The sequence below is a fragment of the Vidua chalybeata genome, chromosome 22, assembly GCF_026979565.1.
Source record: "Vidua chalybeata isolate OUT-0048 chromosome 22, bVidCha1 merged haplotype, whole genome shotgun sequence".
Taxonomy (NCBI): domain Eukaryota; kingdom Metazoa; phylum Chordata; class Aves; order Passeriformes; family Viduidae; genus Vidua; species Vidua chalybeata.
This window is the reverse complement of record NC_071551.1, coordinates 5,284,169-5,303,424: the sequence shown is the minus strand read 5'-3', so window position 1 is coordinate 5,303,424 and position 19,256 is coordinate 5,284,169. Positions and strand designations below refer to the sequence as shown.

Below are 19,256 nucleotides of genomic sequence, written 5' to 3'. Positions count from 1 at the left end.
CTTCCTGCTGCCTCAGCTAATTTTGTTTGAATAATATTTTTAAACACCCCCCCCCCCCATATCACCTGAAATCTCCTTTGCATTTGTGCTCCCTCGAGGTGATTATTGAGTTGATACTTTTCATGTGGGAGACAAGGGCCAAAAGGATGTTGGAGTGGGAAAAGGGAAAAGTTTAATCTTGATAAAAGAATTTTTTCCAGTGAGAATAATCAATCACTGGAAGAGCCTCCCCAGGGACATGATAAGGTCCCCTCACTGGAAGTTTATAAGATTTCCCAGGCTGGGCAGGGTGCTGGATAATCTTATCTAGGACCCCTTTCCCACTGGAGGTTGGCTCACATGACCTTTTGGTGTCCCTTCTAACCTGGGCTGTTCTGTGACCCTGTGTAAGAGGTTTTGTGTACAGGAGCTGATCTAAGTGTGTGCTTAAAAGTTGTGTTGGATCAGGTCCTGGGGCCCAAATCCAGCACCAGTGAACGTTCCCAGAATGGTTTGGATCATTCCAAATGACACAGTCTATTCTGAACTGTCAGTTCCGTGGCATTTTCCTCTACATCTGTGCTTGATGTGTGATTATCCTGCAGTTCATCAGGCAGGTTTATTAGGAGACTTAATTGGATTGCATTAGCTGGCATTTAAGCCATCCAAGCCATTTGAGAATGCAATCAATTAAAACATCCAAGCACATTAATGGTGTGGACACAGGGCAATTTATGTAGATGGCTAATTACCTGTTTACTTCAGGAAGCAGCTCAAGAATGGCCAAATGATGCACGAGAAGAAAAGAAACAACATTGCAAAAATCCTCTTGGCAAGGCTGCAAAAATTAGCACATGGCAAGGTATCATTGTTCCCATTGTTGAAGTCTACAGTGAGAGAACAAACCCTACACCGTGACAGGCACTCAGAGGTGTTCCCAATAATTTCAGATTTCAATGTGACTTCCAGAGAACAGATGGAGCGTATTACCAGTGCTGGAATGTCTTCTAACGGCACATCTGAGGTTTCTAAGCAATCAAGAAGCTCTCTGAGGTGGTCATTTCAAGTGGGGAAATGCTAATCCCTGTCAGTTTTCCATTTCATCCACTACTGATCTGGATCTGAGACTGGGGCTCCGCGGGGACTCCAGGTCCCTCACTCTGGGTCACCCCAAGGAAGTTTTTGGTGTGGTGGCACCCACCTGGAGATGGAAACATAAATGAGAGGTATAACAAAATGCAAACCAGGGTGGAATGGAATCACTAACATCCTCCTGTGCTTCCTGCTCCCTCCTACAACCCCCCTGGCTTTGCAGCTGAATTTTCTCATTTACTGATGCAGTTCAGGAATGAGGCATGCAAAATTATTATGAGCTACTGCTCTTAATTTCCTTTAGAGTCCAGGGGGAAATTCTTATTCTCGTTCATTCTCTGCAACTCCTGACTTTTCTTTGGGGTTGTGTAGGGAACATAAAAACACAAAAATGATCAGGTTGGGTGGTGACATACCTAAAGCCACAGCTGCTCTGGCACAGAACATGTCCCCAGTGGCTCTCAGGGACACAAGGGAGGCTGCCAAGGTTTCCAGGAGCTCTTGGCCATGCATGTTGTACCCAAGATAGACTTTGGAAAGTGAATTAATTGAAAATTACCTGGTTGCACACCTTAGAGGTGAAGGTTCCACACCTGTATTGAGGCGTGGGACCCAGAGGGTCAGTGGCACCAGGCTGTGACTTCAGGGAAGGGCAGGACAGAAGCTGTTCCCTCACTTTCTCACTTTTCTCAATTGCTGGTTCATTAGTGAGGCACTAAAAACAGCATCACTGTGATCATGAGTGGTTTCCACTCTCTGCTGACATCTTTGGGGCTGGTTCATATTCTCCAGCCTCCCATTTGGGGTGGAAATTTGTTCCCTGCTAGCCCTCAAACATCCTCAGCTGCTGAGAGCTACAACCAGCAATATCAGCTGTGTTTGTTTTCTGCCCTCCAGGCACTTCTGGGAGCCAATAAACCACTGCTCCTGTGCCCAGGGTTGTCTGGACACACCTGTGGGCAGGTGCAGTCTCTGCAGCATTGACAGAATGAGTGGATATGGAAAAGTCATTCCTGAAATGCACAGCAGGAGGGGAAGGAGTCTCCTGGATCCCACAGCTTTGGAATGCTGTGCCTCCTAAATAATGAACTGCTTTTCTTAAGGTGCCACTGAGTAATGGCTGAGAGAAGCAGCAGATCCCAGCACGGCTGAAATCCAACTGAAGCAGCCAAGGCTCCAAAGGCAGGCTGCAGTGCCAGTGATCATTTCATGTACCTCATTCAATTCCTGGTGACAGCGACTCCTCGGAGCCCTGGCAAATTGGAAACTGCTGGATGCAGCAGCAGCACAATGATAACAGTTAATCTTCTGCAGGGGCATGATGGTGAAAGAAATGGCTTTTAGATTAGCTGTCATTAGAGTGAAACATCTGCCCCTGCAAGCCAAGGGGACTGTCCTCACTTGGGCACAAGGAAGCTCATTAAATTCCTGGGTTTGCATGGCTCCGCTCCAGAGCCACACTTCCACCACGCTCTGGAGCTGGGAAGCACAATGACTTGGGCTGAAAGGCAGGAAGAAGAATTCCCTGGAGATGTGTCAGCTTCCAAAGCAGCTGCAGAAGTTGGTTCCTGTGTTTAAGTTCCCTCAGTACCTGGGAGCACACAGCGAAGTGGAATAGGAAAAATTAATGGGAGTGATGGGGTTTAAAAGGAAATTAAACCTTCTGAGATCACAAAAGCTCAAAGTTTAGCTCTGCTTGAACTCTGAGGAAAAGCTTCCAGTGGAATATTTAATTCCAAACACTTTGCCATCATTTCTAAGCCGTTCTTTGCCTGCTGGACTGCAGAGCATGAGGTCAGGAAACTTCCCTTGTCTAACTCTATTTGTGATGCAAATATTCTCACATCTGATTTTCCTTTCACATGCTTAGAAGGAATGTTGAATACTTCAGAGGGGCAAGCCTGGCAGGGCACTGTTTGTGCAGGAACATTCTCAACCATGATTTCACAGTTTTCTTTCACCATTCATTACCTGGTGGTGATGTGCAGCACGGTTATTGAGGGTGCAGAATATTTTAAAGGAACAAAATTTATGGAGATCAAGGAAATAGTTGGTAGTGTCTGTATAGAGCTCAGAGCTGAATAAACTACAGATATTTAAGCTGTAATTAATTAATGACTGCAGCTTCAAGCTGGATTACATCAGGTATCCAGTTTCATCTTTTATTAGGCTGTATTTTCATCTTGATTACATTAATCTTGATTAATATAAGTACATTTGAGTTCTTCATAATTGTGTGACATTTCCAGCAGAATTCCTTGAGGATATGTCCTACAGCACACTGTACAAGGAGCAATAAAGTTCCTTTTCTAAGTATTCAGCCTTGGGCTGCTTGCACAGGGTGAGGGAAGGGTTTCAAAGCAGTGTGAAAGAGCTCCACAATCCCCATGAACTGGAGCTCAACAGTAAAGAAAGGTACAGAAATGATCACTGCAGGTTTTTCTGCCAGATTCTTCAATCTGGAAGAAGTAGAACCAGGTTTTCTTGTTGTTTTTGTGGTGTTTTGGTTTTGTGGGTTTTTTTTTAATTTTTTTTTGTTGTTGTTGTGTTGTTGTTGTTTTCTTTTAGAAAATTGCTTTTATCTAATCACAGAATTATGGACTTGTTTGAGTTGGGAGGGACCTTAAAGCTCACCTGGTTCCAGCCCTGCCATGGGCAGGGACACCTCCCACTATCCCAGGTGGCTCCAAGCCCTCTCCTAGAAACTGGCTGGAAGAGTAAGAACACAACAGAGAATTAAAGAATAAATCAGGAGCTTGAGCACAGGCAAAGGACTTTAGTGGGCACAGACAGAGGACAAGGAAAATAAAAGAAACCAATGAAAATGCTGATGAGAAGAGTCAGAAGCTGCTGGGAGAAGCAGCCATTCCTCAAGGCCATGACTTTTCAGGCAGTCACCTGAAAAGGAATTTTTCCTCTAGCAGAATCTCTCTAGCAGTCTTGCAGGGATGCCTGTGGTCCTTAATTTAAAGAAAAAAAAATATTTTGGAGCAATAAATGCATTCTGTCCGAGAGAATACATTGCTTAACAAACAGAACAGGCCAAAATGCCCCAAACTTCCAGACTAATGGAGGGAATATCACTCTGGGGGACAAGACAACTATATTGTCTTCCCAATGCTTTCCATGGTCTGAAAAAAGAGGGATATCCTGTTTTTACATAATGGAAAGACTTCCAGAAAAAATTACAAAGCCCTAAACAACCACTTCTCAAAAGATTTCTCAAGACACAGAGAATTTCCTGTCTGTTGGTTACTACTTGAAGGAAAACATGATCAATTTTTTTTTCTCAGCTTGCAAATGGAGCCAACAGTTGTTTAAGGATATAATTTCATGCTTGGAAAGAAGCTCTCCCACAGCATCTTGATGCCCATTATGGGGAAAAAGCCTCATCAGTGTCACTAAGATTAAAATGAAATTTGAAGGGCAAGAAGCCTGGTCTTACCTGTGCTCTTAGGGCAGAAAAAAGGAGCATGCAGAGAAGAGGAAAAGGTGGAAGGTTCCAGGTGGTGTCATTGCTATGGCTTGATCCCATGGCTGCTGAATGAAGTTCCACCCTGGAATGTTGCCTTTGAGACAACAGCACAACAAAAAAAGGGAATGTTCCCTCTTCCCTTTCATCCTAATCAAAGCAGCAGAGCACTCCTCAGCATTGCTTTAATCTTTGTTTTCTGCTGTAGTTTCTGTTTTTCTCCACGGTTATATCACCACACTCCAAAAACATTGGGACATCTCCTTTGGAGCAGCCAAAACAAAGGAAGGAGCTGCTGCTCTGGGCCCCACCTTGGCTCCTTTCTGCTTCTGGGCTGAGCTGAGGGCTCCACCACACAGGGGAATGCCCAGGGATGTCCCAGCACTGCCTCTGGGGTGTCCCAAATCCACCTGAAAGCTGGAAAACGGGCACAGGACAGCAGGACAAGCCCTCCTGGGCCTGCCAGGGGCTGATTCTGTGCTGGCCAGCAGGGAGGAGGAGGAGGAGGAGGAAGGAATGCTGCAGCTCTGGGAGCAATCCCATCCTGGATGCTGCCTCCTGCTTGTGCATCACCATTTCTGGATGAGCTGCAGGGCTGGCTCTGGGGCTTGAACACCCACGAGTGTGAGGGATGGGATTCAGCAGCTCTGGCAGACACCAGACACGATCTGTCTGTGGGGAGATGATCCCTGGTATCTGCCCTGGCCAAGGGAGGCACGGGATCTGGGAATCCAAGGTGAAGCCTGGAGTGGAGCTGCCCATGTGGATATCAGGGCAGAGTTCCTGGAGTGGATGTTTGATCTCTGTTGAGTCTCACTTTTCACCTTATCTGTCATTTCACTGTCCCCTGGGGCAGTAGAACAGTTTATTTGGGATTTGTGCTGCCCCATCCCTGATACTGGTGCTGATCCTGGCAAATCCACTGCATTCCCACCAGGGCAGATCCTTCATCCAGGAGTGGGGCAGGAGAGGGGTGTAACACCCAAATTCCATTTTAATCTTAGTGACACTGATGAGGCTTTTTCCCCATAGTGGGCATGAAGATGCTGTGGGAGAACTTCTTTCCAAGCATGAAATTATATCCTTAAACAACTGCTGGCTCCATTTGCAAACTGAAAAAAAAAAGATCATGTTTTCCTTCAAGTAGTAACCAACAGACAGGGCCTTCACAAACACCTTACAGGAGTTACTTTTGACTGATCTTTTTGACTGGCCCATAAAAATAAGGCCAATTGATTGAACAGTAGGTGTTAAAGCTCATCAAATACTAGCTAGGAAATACATGATTATTATTCATGAGCTGCAAGTGATTTGAATGTTTTCCTTCAGTAGGACTGGAACCCCTGTGTTAGAATTCGTTGTTTAGCCAGAAAAAAGGCTTTTTTCACAATGGGGAGTTTACATAATCCACAATAATTTTAAGGAATCCTGAATGCTGCAATTTGCTTTTTTTCCTTATTGCTCTCTTGGTCAGTTTTGTTTTGCTGCCTTAAACATTCTACTCCATGTTCAGAGTCACGTCTGTTGCATATTTATCATGAGCTTCTCATCTTTCTTATCTTTCTCATCTTTCCTTCATTCTTGCAGCCACCCAGAAAGCAATCAGACTGGAAAATCCCCAGACAGAGAAATCAATGTATGCTACAGCTCGATGCCTCTCTTTTGAGTCTTGCTTTCAGCTTCTGGAGCTCAGAACTTTTATCAATTTTAAGCCCATAGTCTGTGATTTTCCAGGCCTCTTCATAACGCTGCTTTTCAAAGTTATACTGCGCAATTTTGTGGAATGTTTTGGTTAAAGATTCCCTGCCAGGGCAGTCAGTGATGGTGCCCAGGGCCAGGGGCTCGTCCAGCTGCAGGGCCTGCATGTAGTGCTGCACTGCTGCCTCCTCCTGAGCCAGCGCCAGCAGCAGGAAGCCCTGGCAGCAGTGATCCCCAGCCTGTGTTTTTGGGCTGTTACAGCCGTGCCCCTGGATCACTTTCTCCATGTCTTTCAGAGCTTTTTCATATTTTTTCAGGTGCATCAGGCAGGCAGCTCTGCGCCGCAGGTACCTGGGGCTGTCCCTGCTGGCCAGCACGGCCAGGCTGTGATAGCCCAGAGCCTGCTGGTGGTCGTGGCCTTTCATCAGCACCTTCCCTTCCTGGGCTGCTGCCTGTGGGGACAGAGTAATCCATGTTAGTTAAAAAAGGGAAAAAAAAATAGGGGAATACCTAGTCTGGACTGGTCGTACACACAGACACTAAGAAATCTTAGTTATTTTGTCAAATGTTGGAATTGCTGGAGAAATAATAATTGGTGTATTTTTACATACAGGTAAGATGTAAAACTCTTGGCTCGCTGGGCACTTGCTGTTATCTCAGGAGCTTCTGAAGTCCTTTGTTTCTGCACAGAATTTCTTCTGAATTTGTTTAAATTCCTTAGGAATGATGAATAAAAAGCTGCCTGGACCAACATCCCCAGGTGCTGCACCACAAATGCAAGTGCTAAAAATGAATTTTTTGTGTCTACTGGGGCTTACCTAAGCTGTAGGAAAAAAAAAAAGGCCAACTGGTGGCTTTGCTAGTTGTTAATCTTGAGTGCAATTTGAACTCTCTGGCCTCATCTGAAGGGAAAAACAACAAGAAAATAGAGAAGGCCAAAAGAGCCACATAATTTTTAGGTTCATGGAGGTCAATAAAGAAAACTCCATTAGAAGTATTTGCCTCAAATGGATTTCTCATTATTCCCCTTTATTGGTAATAAATAAAGCTTTTAACGTGCTGCAGCAGAGTGAATATTCAAGTTATAAACAAGGCTGCCATCAGCAGCTGAGGGCTTGCAAAAGGCTGGGCCAAACAAGCTGAGGCTTCAAGAAAATGAGTTACCCTCATTTCAGGGGGTAACTCCTGCCTGTGGATGCAGAAATCCAGTTAGCCCAGCCACTGTTTCAGTAGCCACACTTGACAGCCAGGTCAGGTCCTCCAGTCTCTTTTATTTTGGCTGACTGAGGTTAGGATTGATTGGTGACTGCCAGGACTGAGGAGAACAGGTTCTGCAGGGAAGGGACCAATACTGAAGGGCAAGTCCCAGCACCTCATCTGAGAGCAGTGGCATGAAATAATTTAGCCTCTCCTCATGGTTTTTGAGGAATTCTGCCCCAGTTATTTCATTATAATGCACATAATATAGATATATATATTGCTATTTTTATATATATTATAGATAAAATTATATTGATATAGAAATATTTATATATCTCTCTATATAATATATATTGCTATATAAATATTATATATCTCTCTATATATCTCTATATATATTGAGATATATATATATATAGATATAGATATAGCTATTTTTCTTGACATAATCATATTTATTAAGGAGTCTCTCAGCTTCCACACAGAGAAATAGCAATAGGACTTCTCCCCAAACTGTGTCAACTCATGGCTTTAACAATTCTGGCCGTGAATTTTCAGGCAGCCTGTCCAAACCCATCTCAGATGTCTTTGTGTACATTTAAAGAGCAGCACATTTGCTTTGTCCTTTGAAATGTTTTTAAGACAACTCCTCAATGCAAGTGTTCCCTCAGTGGCAGAAATTTAACAAGAGATCAAGGTGGAATTGCAGCTGCCTGAGGAGCATCCTGGCAAGAGAAGGTGTTTTTTTTTTTCCCCTAGAAATTCCAGAGTTCTGGATCACATTGTTCCAAGGAACACAGTGCAGTTCCTCAAGATAGCTTGTGTTTGTGTAGTTAAATTGTCATTTTCAGCCTCTAAGGTGCATTTGTTGTCTCAGAGGCAGAAGAAAACACAATTGTTGTTGTTGTGCTGAATGGTGAATCTGATGCTGGAGGTTTCAGTGCTCTAACCTGGGGCATTTGGGGTTATTGCACCATAATACTGCATTTATTCACTGAGCAATATTGCAATATTGCATTTATTCACTGCTTTGACTCCTTCACATTTCCCTGAGAATCCCCAAATCAAGCCATGAGATTCTGCCTTTCCTGCCACTCTTGGAGGAAAAATCCCATCTGAAAAGAAAGGATTCCTTTTCACCCTTGCTGATGGAGCAAGGTTGGGCAGCTGGATTCTGGATTCTCTTTTGGCTCTGCCTGACTTAAGGGACATGAGCTGGGACGTTTTTGGGGTGTAACAGGGAAGGATTTATCAGCAGCTTGCACATTATCTCCTAACAGAGATAAAGATGAAAACCAGGCTCAGGGAGAGAAGGCAAGGGAAGCCAGAGGACGTGACACAGCTGAGTTCAGCTGCTCCCTGCATGTGGCCTTGGAGAAGCATTTTTTGTCATCAGCCTCATTGCAGGGCACCTGGAAGGGCAGGAAAATCTGTGGAGTGCATTCCAGGGGAACTCGAGTCCAGCTTGTCACTAAAAGTTTGACTTTGGCTTCCAGACTGAAATAATTCAGGTGCCACCTGGAAAGGGCCATGAGTGGATCCCTGGATTCCTGGATTAAGTCTCTGTGTTCCTTTTTTCCATCTATTCACCTCACTGGGTGTAAAGGACTGAACATACACATAATTTTGTGACATTTTTGGTTCCAGTCCCTAGGAACCAATCTTAAGCCATGACCAAGGCTTAATTCCTTAGAAAGAAAAAGAGTGAGGAGTTTATTGGGCATGGAATGATGGCCAAGGGTTAGTCCCTGAGCAGTAAATCCCAGCAGCTGGAATGATAAACTCTGAGCTTTGGGAGAGGGTTGGGTGTTTCCAGAAGAGTTTGGAGCAAGTCTTTCCTTCTCCACCTGCACGTGCCATGAAGGACATGTGGAATGGCAACTTCACCTAATTCTGGCACAGACCATTTAGTTTTGGAGACCCTTTTTGTAGGAATCTGGATCTCCACAGATGCTGCAGCCCTGAGGATCTGTGTGAGGGGCTGGGAATCAGTCGTGCTTTTACCCCTGACTTAGGAAAGCCAAGGGTTGAAGCTGCACGAGCAGCAAGCAAACTCCCTTCCTCTGACCTTTTGCAGCTTAATAAATCTTTCAGATTCCTATTCCCATGGGGCTCTCCCAGTTGTTTACAAATTTCTCAGCATGGGACCCCTTTCACTATAAATAATGGGAGAATTTTATGGCTTTGTTTTCCATGAAAAAAAAAAGAGTACATCAAGGAGCTCTCTCCTTCCTCCACCCTTTCCTATTCAGCTTATGGAGAACTATTTTTAGCTCTTCAGACCTGGCTACAGGATAATGATGACACGTTTTTAAAATGCCTGTAATTCCAAATACTCAAAAAACAATGTGGCAGAAATGCTTTTGTGCTGGAGTGCTGAGACTGGCTGTGAACTCTGAACCCTCCTTTTCCTACCTGGGAAACTCAGGAACAGAGCAAACTCCCTCTCCCAGGGTAGGCACCCTGGCAAAGTCAGGCCATCATTGGGAATTTTAGCATTAATTCTGTCTGTAAGCTTTTAAAACTTTGTTTTTACTGAGATCTTCCTTTCAGAAACCAGAATAACCTTGCAGGCAAAAGGAAGTGCTGCTGGGGAATCCTTTGAGACACTGGGCAGGTGGTTTAAACAATTCCTTCCTCACCTCAGCGAGCACACAGTCTTCCCCTGGTCACAAAATACATCTAAAAACCCCCAGGTGCTTGAGTTCAAACATTTACTAGCTGAACAAAAGCAAGAGATGAAAGGGAGCAATGTTTTCTTTTTAAACTTCCAACCCTGGTATTGGGCTCCAGTTTTGAAACCAGCCTGCTCACACCTCTTGTCTCAAGCAGAGGAATCCCTCATGATAAATAAGCCACAGTGAGGGGTTTCCTTTCAGACACAGCTGCCAAAAAGAGACAGAAATAAGTTTCTCTCCCATTTTTAAGGCTTCACACACCTGTGGCACCAGTGGCTTCTCACATGTCAGTGCAGTATAAGAGACACAAATGTTAATTTGTTTTTTTTCTTCTCATTTTTCTTTTCTTATTGACAGCAAAGAACATCCCTCCTGTGTTGCCTCAGGAGGGAAGCAGCATGGATGGACTGGGCTGTGAGACCCCCACAGAAGGAATGATGTGGCAGCAGGTGAAATTCAGCTGTAAAATGTGTCTTCATTTACAGACACCTCCTTAGGGCCTCCCTGGTCACAGTCTCAATTGTTCCTTTATCAACTTTCTAAAGTGGAAGATTGCAAATTGCCTCTGAAATCTTCCAACTCTTCCCCCTAAGACTGAACTTTTTGCATTATTTAGAAGAGAGGGGCTCTTTTCTCTGTAATGGGTCATGTCTGGGGAGTGGTAAATTAATACTTGTTTACTTATATCCTCCTGCTGTTCTGTTCAAATACATTCCAAGGGCTCCTCTTGCTGCATTAAGGATATCAGCATGTTGTTTGTTTTATAACCTGGGAGAGAGCATAACAATATAGCTTCTCACCAGGGTGCACACCAGCAACAAATTGAATAAAAGAAAGCAAACTGATTCTCAGAACTCAGAGCTTCTGGGTAATCAGAATTGCAGATGCTTGGCTGAGTGTTAAAACTCTCCACCATCAATCTGACCTTCTCTTGTCTTATTATTGGAGATACTTTCTGGGTGTACTTTGGGGGAGAAACATGAAAAAATGCTGAATAATAAATAGCTGGGGGGGACCAGGGCTTTGTGACATTGTTGTGTCAGTTTTAGCTAAGAAAACCAACCTCAAAACCTTTAATTTTGTAAAAATGCAAACATATTAGAAATCCTAAATGTTGCGCAGAAGAAGGACAGAAGCATTTAATGTCACTGAATTGAAATATTTGGCTTCTTTTCACCAAGAGAATGAACAAAACATGAATACCCTTTCACCAGGAGCCATCCCCGAGCCCCATGTATCCCCCAGAGTACAATTAGCAATGATCTGTTAAATCCCTCCCTACCTGCTGCCCCTCACAGCCCCTGAATTGCAGTGTGGCCATCACCAGCTCTTGTGCCAGGGAGACCAAAAAGGAATCCCAAGTGCTCAGATGAGGCAAGGATGGATCATTAGAGATTGATCAAGGTCACTGCAGTGGAAGAAGTTTGGCTCCAACTCCCTGACCTGGCTGGAGGAAAAGCCAATTTGTGCCCTGTCTATCTGCTAAAACTCTTCCCACACACTTCTCAAGGCAGGGAGAAATCCCTGCAATCCCAGTTTTACTTCCCAATTCTTTCCCCACTGAGTCCACAGATGTGGGATCAAAAAAAAAAAAAAAAAAAAAGGGCTGTACCTGAGCGAGATGCTGCTGTTGCTTGGTGTCTACAAAGTTCAGGAGAAAGGCCAAGTCCTTCTCATCTCTCCTGGCCAGGACACTGAGCGGGGCAGCTGCCCCTGCCACGTTCCTGCTCTGCAGCTGCAGCACAGCCAAGCGAGCCCTGGCAAAGTCCTCAGCAGGACAGTGGCCAAAGGCTTCCTGCAGGTGCTTGAGGGCCTCTTGGTGCTTTCCTGTTGGGGAACACCAGCACAAACTCCATAACCCATCCCGTGGAGAGAAAGGTACCGAGAAACCACAGCAAGGCAGGGGTCAGGCAGCCAGTCCACGTCTAAAGGTGTTAACTACATCATACCCTGTCCCAAAATGTTTTCAAACTTCTCTTGAGAAGCACCATCCAGCATCATCCAGCACCATCCAGCACCATCCAGCACCATCCAGCACCATCCAGCATCATCCAGCATCATCCAGCACCATCCAGCATCATCCAGCACCATCCAGCATCATCCAGCATTATCCAGCATTATCCAGCATCATCCAGCACCATCCAGCATCATCCAGCATTATCCAGCACCATCCAGCATTGTCCAGCATTGTCCAGCATTGTCCAGCACCATCCAGCATCATCCAGCACCATCCAGCACCATCCAGCACCATCCAGCATCATCCAGCATCATCCAGCACCATCCAGCACCATCCAGCACCATCCAGCATTATCCAGCACCATCCAGCATCATCCAGCATCATCCAGCACCATCCAGCATTGTCCAGCATTGTCCAGCACCATCCAGCATCATCCAGCACCATCCAGCACCATCCAGCATCATCCAGCATCATCCAGCACCATCCAGCACCATCCAGCACCATCCAGCATTATCCAGCACCATCCAGCATCATCCAGCATCATCCAGCACCATCCAGCATCATCCAGCATTATCCAGCATTATCCAGCACCATCCAGCATTGTCCAGCATTGTCCAGCATCATCCAGCACCATCCAGCACCATCCAGCATCATCCAGCATCATCCAGCACCATCCAGCATCATCCAGCATCATCCAGCATCATCCAGCACCATCCAGCACCATCCAGCACCATCCAGCATTATCCAGCATCATCCAGCATCATCCAGCACCATCCAGCACCATCCAGCATTATCCAGCACCATCCAGCACCATCCAGCATTATCCAGCATCATCCAGCACCATCCAGCATCATCCAGCACCATCCAGCATCATCCAGCATTGTCCAGCATCATCCAGCACCATCCAGCATCATCCAGCATTGTCCAGCACCATCCAGCATTATCCAGCACCATCCAGCAACACTCTTGACATTTAACATTCACTTCTGTCCATTTTCTGCTCCTTCACCAGGCCTGACCAGCTGTGCTGAAGGACTGGAACTCACCATTGGCCATCAGAACATCAGTGTAGAAGATGTGATGTTGAGCAGCCCTGCAGATTTTGGTCAGTGCTTTTGCCATGGTGAGAAGGTCCCCAAGGGTTTCTTCTCCTGGGAGGTCTTTGGTGGCCACGAGCTCGCTGAGAGTGGCCCTGCCGTGCTGGAGGAGCCACCCAGTGACCAACCCTTGGGCTTCAGGCTTCAAGGACAGGATTGCTGGGATCACTGCTCCTGCCTCCACCTTCAGTGCTGAGATCAGATCTTGCACTGCCTCCTGTGGAAAAACAACACCAAGGAAAGAAATGGAAGCAATAATTAAGTATTGATCATTTGTTCTTTCAGCTGCTTTCTGTTCTCTGCTGAACTATGGAAAAAAACATGGAAAAACTTTGCTCTTCCCTGTCCTTGTGCTGCAATTTTTCCATTTGCAAAGCTGCTAGGAGGTCATAAAGGCAGGTTTGAATGAGTGCAAAGTGCTTTAAACTCCTTGGGTTATCACAGAAAATCATGACCAAGGTTTAGTCCTCCTTTCCCTAGGCTTGGGAAAGAAAATCAGTAAAGTCAGATGGGCTGTTCATGCACCCAGCCAAACCCAGAGCCTTTCACTGCCCAAATTCTGTGAGAAACTCCTGTTTCCAGTGATTCCACAGCAAGTACTGTGATACTTTACACTCATATTGTTCAATACCCTCAGAAAAACCAGCAAAGCCCCACATGGACAGTACCTTCTGCTGCCTCAGAGAGAGGTGAACCAACCCTCGGCCGCTCAGAGCTTGCACATTCCTGGGATCCTCCTTCAGGACAGCATTAAAATCAAAAATTGCAGTTTTCATCTGCCCAAGGCGCCCATAGCATCGGGCCCTGGTGAGGAGGCAATCCTCAGCATAACCACCTGGAGGACAGGGATGCAGCCATGGTTACTGCAAGGATACCCACAAGGAAGCTACAAAAAAGCTCCACTTGGCCTGAGGATACCTCAGGATGAAGTACAATGAGAGTTTGCTTAAGTGGAAGTTTCCTTTATTTTTGCTGCTAGTGGAATTCCTGCCAGGTGTTATCATCCATGAGTTGAAAGGAAAGAAGAATCTGTGTCAGGTTGGAGTGGGAGCAGCACGAATGAGAGGGGAAAACCCTCAGAGGGAGATCTGTGACTATGTGAGAGTGGAGGCACAAAGCCATTTGGCTCTTTTAGTAAAGTGAGGTCAGAATCACAGAACAGTTTGGGTTGGAAGGGACCTTAAAGAGTCCCCAACCCCCTCCCAAGGGCAGGGAAGGTACACATTGTTTTGGATAAATGAGTTATCCAGATGGGACTGACTAATTCCCTGCCAGAATTAATATGCACTGGGATTTGTGATAGTGAGCTGCATTCTTTTTTTCCCTCTGCTTTCACACAAGTGCTGCCCAAATAAACACATAGAGTTGTCAGTGAAAATCCTGGTCCCTCCATTCCCTGCCTGCAGAGCATTTCTCTGCCTGCTACCCACATATCCCTTCCTTCCAAGGCAATTTTGATAAGGATCTTAACATGCCAGGGTTGCAATCAATAACTGTGGCATCCAATATTGGATGATAAATCAGCAGTGCCACTGGAAATATGTTTTCATAGGGAGGTCAGCAAATGCAGCTGCCTGCAGGGATCAGCCAGCAGAAAGGCTCCAAGCAATTCCTCTTCAGTAATGAGGCTTTTTCTCCCTCCTGATTTGCTCCAAAACTTCTGTACCAAAGGTTATTATCACTCTGGAGCTCTACCAGTTGGCTCCTCTAAAGACAATATCTATTTCTTAACAAGCATCTGTTCTAGCAGGTGGGGAGCTGATAAGCTGGAATGCATGGGCTGTGAAATGGAACCATCTCCAAGCAATTAACAGGGTTTTTATTCCATTTCCACGAGCCAGTCTCTCTTCTTCTCAGTGCTGCTGTCATAACATTTGCTCAGAGTGAGAGGCAGATTTCCATACAAACATGGTTTTCCTTGGAGCATGCCAGAAGAATTTCCATGTCAGCCTGGTCTCTCTCCTGAGGGAAAGCTGGGAGAGTGAAATGTGTGAGGGGCTGCATTCACTTCTTTGCACTGGGTGAAGAAAAGGGGTTGATGTCCCTGTAGAACTGAGCTGAACCCACTTCAAGGAATTTAAAATTCCTTAATTGCTTAACTCCACCCCTTCATGGCCCAGGTGAACGTGCTGTGTCAGCCCTCACCGGGGAGGTGACAGAGGAGATCTGGACATCCTGTCCCACCCACGTGCTCTCCTTTAGGAGCAAACCCCCACGGGCAACCTGGTGTCCTCCTACCTGCAGCAAGGATGGCAAAGGACAGGTGGGCAATGGCCTCTTTGATGGCAGCACCCTCCTGTTTGCCCTTCAGGATGGCCAGGGCCCGCCAGCGGCAGTGGCTCTGCAGCAGCTTTCGGTCCTCGTCCTGGAAAATGTCCAGGACTGGCAGGAGGCAGGAGGAGTCTCCAATTCTGATCAGTCTCCTCAGCAGCTTAAGGATGGCAGAGGAAAAGGCAGCAGAGAAAGAGCTGAATGAGGTGTGAGGTTGTGTGCGAGACCTTTGTGTCCTTCTCCAGCTTTCCCACCTCTCCCTGGGGCTTCAGCCAGCCCAGGACCACAAATCTCCCTGATTTATCTCCTCAGCTGGCCCTGGTGTGAATGCAGGTTGGAGAAAACAGGAATTCTTATCTTTCCTCACCACCACTGCAGCTGGGGAAATAAATTCTGGGCAAATATCTGGTGCTGCCTGCTTTGTTTTGGGCAGCATCTCCTCCAAATTATAGTGGAGTGTTTTTATAAATAGAGCATGATTGCCCAAAAAAAAAGAAGGTTCCTGAGGAACACAAGGATTCCAGTGACCCTTTTGATTACAAAATCAAAACCAGTGAATTAATGGAAAATTAGGGAAGTGCTGTTAGTTATTTTCAGCCTTGTTATTGGTAATCTGGGAAAAGTATGGATTCAAACCCACAAACTACTGTCCTCCTAAAAAAGAATCCTGTCTGACCTTTGCTATCTTTGCCTCAACAAGCACTTTTTTTTACTTTATTTCCAATGAAAATGAATCAAAAGATGGTTTTTACAGTGCTCAGCAGGGACTGACTATTCAAATCTGAGCCAGAGAAGCCTGGACAAGAACAAAGTTATCCCGATGTACCAGACACATCCCTTGAACTCATAACTTTCTCCATTTTATTGATAGATAAAAGTGATTGGCATCTGACAGGCAAGTGGGCTAAAAATATTTTGAAGAGAAATTTTCACATGTTCCATGTAGAACTTGCAGCACAAGCTGCAGATGGAAATCCAGCTTCCAAGAGGAGCACTCTAATAAAGCCACACCCTTCATTAACAGCCTTCCCCAAAGCAGCAAATTATAGCAAACTTTTATTTTTCATAGGCAGTAGTGAAGTGCTGACAATAAAACCTTTCTCCTTATCGGTTAGCAGAATTTATATGGCATTTAAAAAAGAATACAATAGTTCCCTCTGATGGCAGAGTCTGGGAATTCAGCTTTGTAATCCTGGGTAGGAGAACCAACTTTCTGGAATGGCTTTCAGGGTTTCCAGCACAATTTATCAGCATTGGAGAAAGAAAACTGCAGACTGATACTGGAGTTTCTGCATTTGTGTCTTTCTTTTCCAATGCTTCGTTAGGATAACTGGGGAGGTGGCACTTGTGCCTTCTTTTCTCTAAGGGAACATTCCCCATCCCATAATGTTGTCCCCAGGGACAGGATGCTCTGCCTGGTTGAGAAATGCCATTAAAAACCACTTGAGGAATGAGCTGGATTTGACTGGGAGTCCTTGTGTGGCCTTTTTGGACACAAATCCATGTGATTCTATGATTTTATGGCAACATCAGCCCTGTATTTACACCTTCAAACCTGCTAGAGGTTCTGCACGTGGGCTCCAAGTTTCACTGTGTCACAGCTCTCCCTGGTGCTATTCAGGGAGTTCCTAACAGCAAAGTTTAGTTATAAAGGGGAAATGCACCCAAACCACTGAACACAGGGATTAATCTGTAATTTCACTGTGGTCTGGGGAAAATTTGCCAAATAAGCTGTTGAGGAGGGAATGACCCCGAGGATGAGGCTTTCCAGGTGCTCCTTACCTGGTTGCCATCATACACAAAGCCTCTCCTGAGCTGCAGCAGGGCCAGCCTGGCCAGCACAGGAGCCCTCTGGGGGTTTCTGGAGAGGGCCAGGGACAGCATCTTGTGGGCTTCTTCCCCACGGCCCATCTGGTACAGGGCATCAGCACACAGGATCTGGGATGCCTCGTCAGAGCTGTCCAGCTCCACCAAGAGAGAAGCCAGCTGGAAAACCCCAGGGGCATCTCTGGAGGGGGGAAAAAAAAAGCCAACAAAACAAAACACCTTCAAGGTTAGGAACGTGCAGAGCCCTGTTTGCTTTTTCTGAAAGGAAACTGAGCTGGGTACCTCTTCTTCTGGAGCATCATCTGTCCTTCCTCCTGGAGGACCTTCAGCAGCAATCCCCTCTGGTTCCATGGCACGTAGGACTTGATGGTGAAGACGGTTTCGTCCAGCTTTAACTGGCAAGCTGTGATATAATCCAGGGCTGTCAAATAATTGCTGCCACCAGAAATGCGGATCAGCCCACGCCCACACAGGGCTTTGATGCAGCTGTTGGGATGTGGGGAATGGTGCTCGATGACCCTCTGGAAGTCCTGCAGGGCTCTGTGGTGGTCCTGGGCGTGGAGGGAGCAGAAGCCTCGCAGTGCCAGCAGGGTGTTGTGGTAAGTGTTCTGCTCTGCTGCCAGCAGCTGCTCACACACGTCCAGGGCGGCCCCGGGGTGTCCCTGCAGGAGGTGACAGTCTGCCAGCCGGACACTGAGCTCCCGGCTGGACCCTGGGCAGATGTGCAGGAGCAGCTGGATTGTCTGGATGACGGGAGGGAGCAGCTCAGTGCCACAAGTGCCCCTGAGCTCAGCCCGAGCACGCACAGCCTCCCTGTAGGCTGCAAACCTCCCCTCCAGGGCAGCTCTGGCCTGCTCCTCGATCTTCTCAGCATCACAGGGTGAGAAAAGCTCTTCAAAGCGTTTCATTGCCCAGGCAGAGTCTGCTGCAAAGGCTGCTGCTAAATCCTGCATCATTTCCTGCGCGCATCCTCCCAGGAAGAAATACCCAGCAGCTCGTTCCAGGAGCAGAGCCAGAACGTCCTCACCTCTGAGATTCTCAGCTGAGAAGCCCTCAAGGGCCTTGGTGCAAACAGCCACACACTCCTGAAATTGCCCCGTTTTTCGGAGGTGGGCTGCCCGTGCCCTGCACACCCAGGTGTGCCCTGGTGCCACCGCAGCCAGGAAGCTGTAGCAGTCACCCAGCCACTGCTCCGAGGTCCTGCAGCCTGGGCTTCCCTCCCGGCACGTGCAGAGCTGATCGGAGAAAGCCTGGAGCACCTGGGGCAGGTGCTCCCTTTGCCTGCTGCACACGTAGGCCGCTGCCTCGGTTCCATGCAGCGCAAAGGCTTGGACATAATCCACGATTCCCTGCCCAGCCTGTGTCCCTGAGAGCACCCGTGCCAGCGCCCTCAGCAGCAGCAGCTCCATGGAAGCCCCGGGGTTAGCCTCCAGCAGGAGATTGCATTTGCTCACCACCTCCTCCGAGCACCCTCGCCGGAGCAGGGCCTCCAGCTCGTACACAGAGGCCGCCGCGTTGTTTGGGATCAGGGTGGAGAGGAAAATCGCAGCTATTCCCACGCTGAGGGACACCACGGCCAGGTTCCTGCTCTGGAGCTTGGGGATCTGAGCCTTGCCTTTGCACCAGGCCTCCAAGGTGGCCACCACTCGCCCGCGGGGCCCGTGGCCCATGGAGTTCACTCTCTGCACTGCTGTGGGGGCACAGCAGCTGAAGGCAGCCAGGTAAAAAGCGGTGGCTGCTGGAAATTCCTGCTGGGAGAGGCGCTCGTCCCCTTCCCCACAGAGCAGGGCGGCGAGGTCCTCGGGTGACATTTCCTGCGCTTGGGCCTTCACCGAGCGCCATCACGGGTGGGACATGGCCCGGGCCTGTAAAACAGGAACGAGGGGCTCTGGAGCAGGGTTTGAGCAGAAAATCAGAAATGTGGGGCTGTGGAGCAGGGTTTGAGCAGAAAATCAGAAATGTGGGGCTGTGGAGCAGGGTTTGAG

The 19,256-nt window shown here is 47.1% G+C and overlaps 1 protein-coding gene and 1 long non-coding RNA gene across 2 annotated transcripts in view; one reads left to right on the top strand and one right to left on the bottom strand.

Moving 5' to 3' along the window:
- LOC128798933 (uncharacterized) overlaps positions 1-13,490 on the top strand; it is a 20,635-nt gene extending 7,145 nt beyond the window's left edge. Inside the window, exons 2-3 of the long non-coding RNA XR_008434597.1 lie at positions 10,477-10,568; positions 13,089-13,490. This is a non-coding gene — a long non-coding RNA (uncharacterized LOC128798933). The remainder of the gene's footprint in view (positions 1-10,476; positions 10,569-13,088) is intronic.
- On the bottom strand, positions 6,175-19,256 carry TTC34 (tetratricopeptide repeat domain 34). Its single transcript, XM_053962900.1, has 7 exons — positions 17,554-19,256; positions 17,227-17,452; positions 15,412-15,604; positions 13,842-14,008; positions 13,123-13,390; positions 11,732-11,946; positions 6,175-6,693 (listed from the first exon to the last, which is right to left on the bottom strand). Exons 1-7 carry the CDS (start codon positions 19,080-19,082, stop codon positions 6,175-6,177), a joined length of 3,117 nt encoding a protein of 1,038 aa, XP_053818875.1. The 5' UTR covers positions 19,083-19,256.